Here is an 11,178-nt window from a genome sequence, read left to right on the forward strand (position 1 = left end):
GAGAGAGCGTCCTGTACTCCAACTCCAACTAGAATGTCTAAAATGTAAAGTGTAGGCATGATGTAGGCTTGAATCATGCACACAGTCTAGAAATGTACCACTCTTCCTTCTTTCTTTCTCTTTTTCATACTTTCTTTTTATTATTTTAACAGGGTTATAAATAGAAGTCAGTAGTGTGAGAAAACAAAAACAAAAAAACAGAAAAAAAAACAGAAATTAGGTTGCCAGGAATTACATTTTCTTTTTCCCTTTTTTAAACAGACGGGAAATTAAGTTGTCACCCTCTGAATTTGCCTGCAGTATACTATTCATTTGTCCCAATAAACCTCACCTTTGTCTTAGAATGAAAGTCACACATTCCATACTGGTCACTCTTATTTCTTGTATCAGTAAAAAAGTATACATGGGGTTCAGGTGCAGGACTTGAAAAGAAGTAGAGAAAACAAATTTGACCTTATCCAGGTCTTGAAAAGTACGGTAAATGCACAAAAAGTCTCAAAAAAGCACGGAAAAATATTGTTGTTCAGTTCTGACACACACATGACCGCACACTTTACATAGTTGCAAAAACCGCTGTCATTTCCCATATTGTGATATTTGTTATGGTTAAGAATCTCCCTAGTTGACAGGAATATTGCCCAACCACCGACCAAACTTGTCACATCCAGTCAAAGAATTTAGTATGTTAAATTAGTAAGTTTGGTTTAGTAAGTTTGGATTTCTCTAAAGGAAAATATGTAGGAACCCTGTGTGTGTGTGTGTGTGTAATTTATTATTCATGAATGATCTCCTCTTTCTTCTCTACTCGGTCTGTTCCAGCCATCCGTTCCAAGGCCAGTACAGTGTTGCTGATGTGAAATTAAGGCTTTCACAGTGAGTATTCAGTCTTTTACTACACTGCTGAATTTCAGTCCTTCCTTATATCTCCTGTTAATGTTTTGAGACAAAGTTTTTGCTCATAGTATCAGGCTGCAGCTCTGTTGATAGCATGCAGATTGCTGCCCTCTTGTGGTGACAGTAGGAGGTCACATGACAGTATTATTGACACAGCCGCAAGTGGAGATATTTGGCAGGTGCATCAATAAATATGAAATTGGATATACAGTACTGTGCAAAAGTCTTAGGCACCCAAGATGTTTTATATAAATGTCTTAGATATGTATTTATTTTTTTCTGCAATAGTGTGTCAGTAGACTGCTCTTTATAGTGTTTTTTTTATATTTAGAAGCTTTTCATTATCTTTGAAAGCATTTTTTTACATATCCCTAAGACTTTTGCACAGTACTGTACTTTTCAGTTTTCCTCTTTGATACACTTTATAACAGATTTACTTAAACATAATGCTTTTTTTGTGTTCTCACTTCTAAAAAAGACTAAAAATATATTGTACACTAATGTTCTTGACACAGTCTACAGATATTGTGGCGAAAAAAGAAGAAAAAATGGAATTGAGTCAATTAAATTATGTCATTAAATTTTCCGAAAGCCAACGCCGTGTACGGCTGTCATCCTGCATTAGCTCTGTTTAGACCGCTGATGATTAAGTTTCCAAATACTGTAGCACCCAGCACACTCCCACACACACACACACACACACACACACACACACCTGTGAATACTGTATGAATACTGTATGTGGCATGCTGACTGTAATATCACAGAGTGCCAGTCTAACTTAGTGCCATGTATGAGGATGGATATAGAAACCCACCTCAGAACGGGGGGGTGGTGGTTTTGGGGGTGGTGGTTTTTGGGGTGGGGGTGGGGGGGGTGGTGGTCTCATATTAGCCGAACCCATTAATTATGAGAGAGTTTCATTCTCAAAAACTGAGCTGGCGTCTTCTTCAGCCCCGGCTCCGGTTTCATTCCAGGAAGTGTGGATGAAAGGCGACCCGTCCGCGGCCCGAGCTCCGCATCTAGTGTTACGAGTCAGATAAACTAAACGCCCCCCCCGACCCAACACCCCCCACCCCCACCCAACACCCCCCACCCAACACCCCCCCCCTGTGTGTCTTCGTCCCTAACTTAGCTTTATGATGAGAACGCGGGCAGATCTGCTTGGCTGTGACACACGCAGTTCTCTCTTTACCTCGGGGTATTCAGTGACCCGGCCACCGTGAACTTTGTCGTAACGCCTCGGTAAACAAACAAACAAACAAACAAACAAACAAACAAACAGATGGGGCCTTGGTGAAAATCCTACACAGGCTGCAGAGCGGCGTGTAGAGGAAGCTGCACATGGGTTTACTTTAGTTTATTTGCACAGCGATGAAACATGGAAGTGAAAAGATTAAAAAAACTTTGATGAAATACAATGATGAAAACAACAGAAGAGAAGAAAAATGACAAATTTGGGCAGGTAAAATGGGAACAAAACAAGGGGCTTTGAAAACACCTCACTATAAATATAAATAAATGAACTACAAAAACAAGCTCAATGCCTCAAATTACACAAAGTGCATTGTAGTTTTGTAGATGCAACTCATTTTATGGAAGTAGAGGGTTTTATCTGTGGAAGTTGCTGCCCTAATACTGCGCTGTAATGCTTTAATCAAAGATACAAGGTCTAATCATATCACAGTGTTAGTTTTCACGATTAATTATCGTAGAATCTCGCTATATTTGCAATATTGAAATGCTTCATATATAACGCTGCTGTAGTTGAAAATTGTCAAGATGTTGATGTAAGGGGGTTGTTGCAACTGATAATATAAGAATTGCCGAATAATGTAATAACTTGTCAAAATGTAATAAAAATGCCCCTCTAAATGGGTTGAAAATGAGAATAAAACCTGTAAATGTAATAAATTACCCAATAATGCAATGACTTCTTCAGACTGATATTGCAATTTATAAAAAAAAAAAAAAAAATAGTTAAACCCCTTATAATACAGTAATTGCTGGTTAATATAACAATGTAGCATATTATCAGGAACAAAAACTATTAAAATATCTGTCTGAAGATGTTATTGCATTATAATTTCTAACCGTATATATAACTTGTTTTACTACATTCTCGACCCTTTTAGAGGGACATTTTATTACATTTTGACAAGCAGTAAAATAATTTTGTCCCTTAAATCATCAAAAGCAGTATTTGTGATTAATAATCGCGTCACAGTATGCAGCAAAATGAGCGAGATTATCATTTTGGCCATAATTGTGCGCCATGTGTGCGTCAACGTCCCGACTGCGTGAGAATGAGAATATCTGAAGTGTGATGTCGTGCCTGGCTGGGTCGACCTGCTGCCTGCGTGCCGTGTCCCGGGAGCAGGAGGGGGGTTGGGTGGAGGAGGAGGAGGGGGGGTGAAGGGGCACGGCCCGCTCCCTGCTCCACTCACTGCACTGTAAAACTCTGTATATAGCCTGTATGGTGTTGGAGGAGGAGGAAGAGGAGGAGGGGGGAGGGCAGGCAGGAAGCTTGGCACTCGGCCATCTGAGCTTCTAAGGAATAAATTCATCTCATTTCCTGCCTCAGCTTTGTGTCAGAGCAGGGGTTCTTCACTGTGCTGAAACAGTAGGGTATTCAGGGAGGTGTGTGTGTGTGTGTGTGTGTGTGTGTGTGTGTGTGTGTGTGTGTGTGTGTGTGTGTGTGTGTGTGTGTGTGTACGAAGAGGAGAGGGCATGACGGCCTTGACCATCGGAGACGAATGTTTATTGACTCTGCTCCGTCCCTCTCGTCTCTGACAGACTACAGGAGATTATCAAACCTAAGAATATAGAGTCGATACTCGCGTCCTTGTGGAGAAGTTTCTTAGAGAGTGAACCTTGGGGCTTTCCAGTCATTTTTTATAGATTCTTTTTTGGCATTTTTGGCAGAGAGAGAGAGAGAGAGAGAGATGATATGCGACAAAGGTCCTGGGCTGGAGATTCAAACCCAGAACGTTGCGTTTACATGGTATGCACCTTAGACCAGTGGTTCTCAACCTGGGCGTCGGGACCCCCCAGGGCGGTCGCAAGATCATTTTGGGGGGTCGTGAGATGATTTATGGGATAGGAAAAACACATTTCTGCTACTACTGTGTATTTTTTTTCTGATTTTTCTCAAATTTTTGCTTTTTTCTTATAGTTTTAAGCCTCTAGGCCCCTGATAATGAATCAAATGAAGCAAGCCGAAAAGAGAAAATCATTCTTTTTTTCGTTGAACTGCATGTGCACACCTGTAACGGAGGATCGTGAGTAGACATCACTTCATTTTAAGGGATCATGAGCCAAAAAAGGTTGAGAACCAATGCCTCAGACCACTGACCCACCGGGACGTCCCAACTGGCCCCTTCCCATTCGCTCTTTTCGCCTTAAGTCACCGTGCGATGAATCCTCGGTTGGAAAATACAGTTCCAGGATTTTATAATACATTTTATTTGTGCAGCGCTTTTCAAGATAGTCAAAGACACTTTACATTAAATAGTATTAGCATAAATAAAGACATTGTACAGAATAGATACACTATATACTATATACTGTACGATACATGTTTTGTTTTGGAATCATACTTCATCCATTATATTACGTTAAACATGTCAAAGAGGACACAACAAAATATGTGTAGATAGACTTAACAGCCGCAGGTGAAATTAACCTTTTGGCCGGTTGCTGGTGTTAACTTCTCCCTCTGAGCATCACTACTAAGCTCCGCCCCCCACCGTCTCCTTCCTCGCCCGGACCCAGATTGGACGCATGTTTACAATGTGGATTTTTTTTTTTGGTGGGTGTCTAATTGGCCGGAGCAGCCATCAGTCACGGCGGTGCGGCAGCAGCCCCCCCCCCCCCCCCCCAGCCGGACAGCTTCCTGAAGCTGAAGCGTTGCCTTGTTTCCCTCATCAGTCCGGGACAGTGGAAAACTCTCCCCCCCTCTTCCCCTGCATCAATAAACACGGAGCCGGTGTTTTTTTTCCCCCCGCGACCAACGGCGAGGGGGAGAGCGGGGTTTAGTGGACAGGAGGGTAACGGGTTTGTTGCATTCTGGTTGTCAGGACGGTGGTCGAGAAAGTAAAAGGAGAAACTGAAACTCCCCTTCTCTCCCCTCCCTCCCTCCCTCCCTCCCAGCTTGTCTCTCTCACCTCACATGAGGATGAATACTCTTTGTCCCACTGCTGCTGCCCCCCCCCCTCCTGCCACCCCCTCTCTATTTATACTCCCTGGAAAAAAAAAAAAAAGTAGGCCCTACGCTTGACTTCCTCGTGAATGTGCTGTGTTGCATGTGTATTATGCCGGGACTGGGGACTAACAGAGCCGACCCTATTCATGTTTTCCTTGGTCTCGTCAGCGGGCGACAAAGAGCGGCCAGTGGCAGAGATGTTTTCAGGAAACAAAGCCACGTGACGCGCGACGCAGCGGGGAAGGGACGGGACGGGACGGGACGGGACGGGACGGGACGGGACGGGACGGGACGGGACGGGACGGGACGGGACGGGACGGGACGGGACGGGGGATGCGCCGCGGCCTGTCAGGGGATCTTTTTTTATTGTCAGTGTACTCCACTACGCTAGATAAGGAGCTGTTTATTTGGGTCAGACAGCTAGATGGATAGTCGGTCTGTTGAAGCCTGTGTGCATCGCTTTATTAGCTAGGAGCAGCGTTAAGTAGATGGTTAGGGGAAACTCTGCTTGTTGCTATGAGACTGTAGAAAGCCTGTTTTGAAGTGTAGTGCTCTTTGGCAAAAAGCAGAAATACTTTTAAAGGGGCATTAAGGGATTTATTAACTTTATCGACTTCTATCGGCGACTAGTAGGAATCGCAGCAATATTGACAGAACTTCTCTCCTCCTACACAAGTCTCCACCTCCCGTCCCCCTGAACTACGGTGGCCTGTAATGGACACAAACAATAAAGTCCCATTTTCACAGTACAGAGGAGTAAATTAGCTAATAAGAGCAGAGATGCAACAGAAATGTCTAGTGAAGAGCTGATATATCACTGCGCTAAATACTGGAATAATGATACTGCTTTGCCATTTGAGTTTTTGGCTTGAGATCAAGGCTTTCAATTCAGTTCAATTCAAAAAACTTTATTTATCCTTTTATTTAGCCTTCATAGCTGAAATGTTTTGTGATGCCGGGCGCTCGCTCGTAGCACCGCCCTCCAGCAGTTGTGGAGTAGGTGTGTGTATGTGTGTGTGTGTGTGTGTGTGTGTGTGTGGGACAGAGGGGGGGGGGTCATGAAATTTGAATGGGTGAGGAGTTTTTGCCCCAAAACAGACTCCAGGCCAGAAAGTGAGTTTCAGACATTTCAGCACCTGTGAAGTAACGGTTCAGTCCTGGGTATTGATCAACAACCCTATCAACCCACACAGATATATTATGGTCATTTTGTACTATGGGGCTGTAAAAATCGTACTTGTTGACCCGTTTACCTCAACTGTGAGTGCTCAAAGCATGCTGGGAATGCACAACAGCACGTCCCTCCCATTGAAAACGCAGACAAAAGGAAGGCAGCAGTGTGAAGAGAGATTCCTGGTGGACAGGCAGAGCCGCTGTTTGGTCCGGCTCCTAGCAACCGGAGCCGGTCTGGCGGATCGGGCCGGCGTCCCGTCAGCGCCGGCGCCGCGAGACGCCCCGTCTGAGTCAGAGACGCCACACTGGCACCGCGTCACCGTGTCAGCTCACGCTCCGCCGGGTTCATCCTGCAGAGAGCGGTGTCATGTTGACGGAGACGGGAATATGCAGCCTACTGTATCTGTCTTTGGCCTGCTGTATGTGTGTGAGGGAGGGAAACACACACACACACACACACACACTCCTCACTTTCTCTTTGCCTTTGGTGTTAAGGATTATACACAGACTCTTCGTACTGGAGCTCTCTCTTAGATTAACTATGAACCAGAGCCCTGCCCTGTGATATTTGGTCCAATAGAGGCCTGTCACTGAATATTTGCAAAATTGTTATGCATCGTTAGAAGTAGAGCTGAACAGTTAATCAAAAAAATATCAAAATATGAACTTCTGCAATTTCCAAATCGCAGAGGCTGCAATTAATTGCTTAAGAGAGAGAGAGTGGAGCATCCAAAATAGATTTCTGAACAAGGTATTTTAGGTGCTTTGGTCCATGAATCAAAACCTTTCATCAGGCTCAAACTCAGTAAATCCTGCACACTGACATCTATCTTTCTTTAAACAATTTTAAAGTTCTATAAAATTTATGACAAGAAAAACGTATTACTTTAAATCGCAATTGCAATATTCTGTCAAATAATCGCAATTCAATTTTTTGTCAGTATCTTTCATCCCTAGTTTAAAGGGACACGCCGCCATTTTGGAGGAGTGACAGTTCCACCGCTTCAACACAGAGACATTGCCCAGTCTCTTTGTGGTGATAGTTGGGTGTTGGGAGGAAAAGCTCAGAGAGGGAGAGGTGACAGTGTTATGGTCTTTCCTTTCGCTGTCACTTCTCCAACATGGCGGCGTGTTTCCTCATAACCAAACATCCAAACATGACATGACAGGCTTCTGTTATGATATGCAAAGTTCCCAGAATCAGAACTGGTTTTGGTGAAAAGGCATTTGATTATTTTGCATCCCAGTCCTGGAACAACCTGCAGTCAAAGCTCCAGATCGACCATTTTATTCCCCTAAATCAGTTCAAACGAATTATCCACAGTCTCCTGTTTCTTATCTAAATAGTGATCTTTTTTTATTGTACATATTTTACTATTTTTCTTTTTTTTGTACTGTTCAGTATGTTTTATTGTGTAACCCCCTGCTGCCACTTCTTAGCCAGATCTCCCTTGGAAAAGAGATTTTGAATCTCAATGGGACTTCCTTGTAAAATAAAGGCTAAATAAACAAATAAAATACGTAAAGCTAGTTATATCCCATTATAGAGTGGACTGGGTGGGAAGGCATCAAGAGAAAGGCCGCCGTGTGTGTGTGTGTGTGTGTGTGTGTGTGTGTGTGTGGGGGGGGGGGGGTTTACAGTGACAGAAATCCCTGCTTGGCAGCTGTGGACTCGTATTGACACAGTTCTTAATAACACTACTGTTTGCCCGCATGATGTGGCAGCGAGATCCGAGGCACAAGTCTTCCCGAGTCCCGGGTCAGTGGGGATCCATGCGCCGGGCCAGGCGGGCCGCTGGAAAAAGAAATTCAGGCGGGGCCGCATTTAGCCGTCCATTTGTTGTGAAACGGACCCCGGCTCGTTTCCGCTCCCGGGTCCGCTCCCATCATCAGATACGCCACCTGTGACTGCTGGTCAGTCTCACTGCAGTTACGTAATCCCCCCCCCCAGCAGGTTGCCGCAACATTCAGCTAATAGCACTTTTGTTTAGTTTGTTTCTTGGAAAGGAGGAAAAATGTGTCACATGTGTTTTTTTTCTGTTTTCTTCCTGTCCACTGAAGCTCGGTGCAGAACAGCGAGCGGGGGAAGAAGATCGGGAACGCCATGATGACCACCAGCCGCAGCGTGGTGCAGACCGGGAAGGCAGTGGGTAAGCAAGAGCACAAAACCATCCAGAACGAGACTTCACTTTAACGCATATTGCTGATGTTCTTATCCATGGGTCAGACTGTTTGCATGATGCTAGTAACATCTTTTTCCTTGGATTTTCTGTTGCTGCAGGTTGAGTTTCTCTTTTCTTTATTGCTGCTCATGCTAACTACCCGGTTCTTCTTCTTCTGTTGATTCCAAACAAACCGGAAACGTAAAAGCTACCAGACACCGGCTGTTCAGAACAGACGATGGAAAACCGTACATGAACTGGATATAGGTTGAATCACTGTTGTGTTAGAGCAATCGGTGATAGAGAATATGAAAACGGACAGTTATTTATAAGAAAATGTCATGGATTAGTACTTTGAGTCCCTGTAAGTTGACAGATCTTGCAGTGAAGTGACGTTCTCCTCCTCCTCCTCCTCCTCTCCTCCAGGTCAGTCGGTGGGCGGGGCGTTGACCAGCGCCAAGTCGGCCATGTCGTCCTGGTTCTCCACGCTGGCCCAGCCCGCAGCCGTCACCGGCCCGGCCTGTCCCGAGCCCGCCGCCGAGGCCAAGCCCTGAACCCCCCCCTCCACCTGTCCCGTCTGACTCCTGACCGTCTCCTCCTCCCCCTCCCTCTCCTCCCCCTCCTCCTCCTCCTCCTCCTCCTCCTTCCCCCCGTCCTCTGACTACCTGGGTAAGAGGAGTTTTGGGTGGTTTTCACCTGACCTGACCTGACCTGGTTTAATGAAGGATGTGAGCAGGAAAACACAAACGCGGGGCGACAAAAAGGGGAAAACGGTAATCTCCCAGAAGAAATGAACGGGAGCTGTAAGTCCTAAACCCCAAAACCCCGATGAACCCGACGCATCCCATCTCTGATTAACATCTCAACCCCCCTTGGTCTCTTTGGGGTCACGGCAGCGGGATCTAACTATACAGTCCATATCCACCGTGAGGCGCGTCACACAGACCGGATCTCTCCGGACCGGCGCTTCTGATCCGAACCTGAACTCCAGCGGGCCGCGTAGCGTCGGCCTGACTGCAGTTCAGACACGTTACTGCTGGATGCTTTTCGTATGAGACACTAAGACGCTGTCGTCAGGTTTGCCGTGTTCACACCTTGCTGCATATTTCTGGAGTTTGTCTATATAGCCAACTATTTTGCTGATGAAGAAGTACTGTAAAAAAAAAAAAATATGTTTCTGTATCATGGGATTGATCGTCAAGTTGCCTGACAGCATGAGAGCTTGAGAAGATTTTTAGCGGTTCAGGTACTCAGTCTGGTCAGGCTCATGTTCACACTATACATGATGATAACACTGTAATTGTCACAGCAACAGCATCGATGTCTAAGTGGCGTGTCGTTATGTAGGAAAACAGCTCGAGTGGCTTTGGTTTCATCACGTTTCTGGTAAAGCGGACAAATGCAGAACACTACTACGATGTAATTATCAAATCTGAATGTTGTTACTGAAATAATTGCGATGTTGTTGCAGAGATCTTCTTTCCCCAATGCCTGATTTCGTGCCCCGATTGGAGAAAACCTCCCTACTGTAGCTGAGAATTAATTATTATTATGAAGGAACCACCCAGTTGTGTGTTTGACTAATTTTGGATCCCTGAATCACAGGCCTTTTTGTAGTTAGCTGTCAGTATGCATATATATATATATATATATTTGGGAGAGCTATATTTGATTACAAAGTAGTAAGGCTAAAGATAGTTTAAGGTTCGGATAACTTATTTATTTGTTGTGTATAGGCTGGCTCGTACATAATCTCTGTAATATCCATGTTTTGTCATGACTACACTGGAACAAGTCCCAGCCTGTGGACCACTCTGTGTTTGCACATAGCAACCATTATTCTATTTATGTGTACTTGCTTATCTGGTATTATTGTAATTTTGAGGTGCTTACAGGAACTTTTTTTCACCCCCATACTACAAATACTGTTTGTATTTGACGACATTGTCCGACACCGTTGGATTTGTTTCTACAAGTGGTTTAGTAAGCATGCTGTCAAGTCCAGTTTTACAGCTGTAATGAGTATCACCTTTTTGTCGGTCTTTAAATCTATTTTGTATGTTCGCTCTTTGGTTTGTTTTATTTTTTTCATGCTTTTAAACCCGCTGTGGCCAGTTAGGTAGCTCATTTTTGGATTTGCTTTTTCATTTCTGAAAATGGCTGAAGTATGAGAAGATATTGGCCGTTCAAGCTGTTTTTTTTTGTTTTCTTTTTTATCCTCTGACAATATATTTTCATTTTGTATTTAAAAGATATATGAATGTATGGTGAATCCAGATTCACAAAATATTTTCTTGACAGATGCTTTTAATGTATTTGAGAAGAAAGTGATATTATACTATACTGCTGCATTAAAAAAAATTAAAATATACTGCAGACTTTGGGGTTTTTATTAGACTAAGATGGGAAAGATCCGTTTTCTTCGTCCCTGTGAGCTTGTGTTTGGAAGAAATGCATCACGGTTTGTGTCTGTGTGAATGTAGGTCAGCCAAACAAAGAGGTTGGGTGGGGAGTGAGGGGGAGGAGGGGGAGGGGGGGGGGGGGGGGACACATGGCTGGACAAAAACACACCCATGTGCCGCCCCGTCCAACAACAATTCAGCAGCATCACAGGGACACATGAACCCAGAGACCTCAGGGACGACTTTTAGATTATCAGCTCTAATGTCCTGGGATGGATGAGGGGGGGTTTGTTTGGCCCCAGCCATTCACACCCAGTGTTACTGACTGGCTGACTGGCTGACT

The 11,178-nt window shown here is 44.4% G+C and overlaps 1 protein-coding gene across 1 annotated transcript in view; it reads left to right on the plus strand.

Annotated features, from left to right (window-relative positions):
* The window catches only part of avl9 (AVL9 homolog (S. cerevisiase)), a 30,942-nt gene extending 20,165 nt beyond the window's left edge, over positions 1–10,777 (plus strand). The window contains exons 14-16 of the mRNA XM_071904374.2: positions 820–873; positions 8,333–8,421; positions 8,860–10,777. Coding sequence (XP_071760475.1) covers positions 820–873; positions 8,333–8,421; positions 8,860–8,987 — 271 coding nt within the window. The 3' untranslated portion in view covers positions 8,988–10,777. The remainder of the gene's footprint in view (positions 1–819; positions 874–8,332; positions 8,422–8,859) is intronic.
* Positions 10,778–11,178: the final 401 nt, after the last annotated feature.

This window comes from Centroberyx gerrardi, chromosome 22 (genome assembly GCF_048128805.1).
Source record: "Centroberyx gerrardi isolate f3 chromosome 22, fCenGer3.hap1.cur.20231027, whole genome shotgun sequence".
NCBI lineage: Eukaryota > Metazoa > Chordata > Actinopteri > Beryciformes > Berycidae > Centroberyx > Centroberyx gerrardi.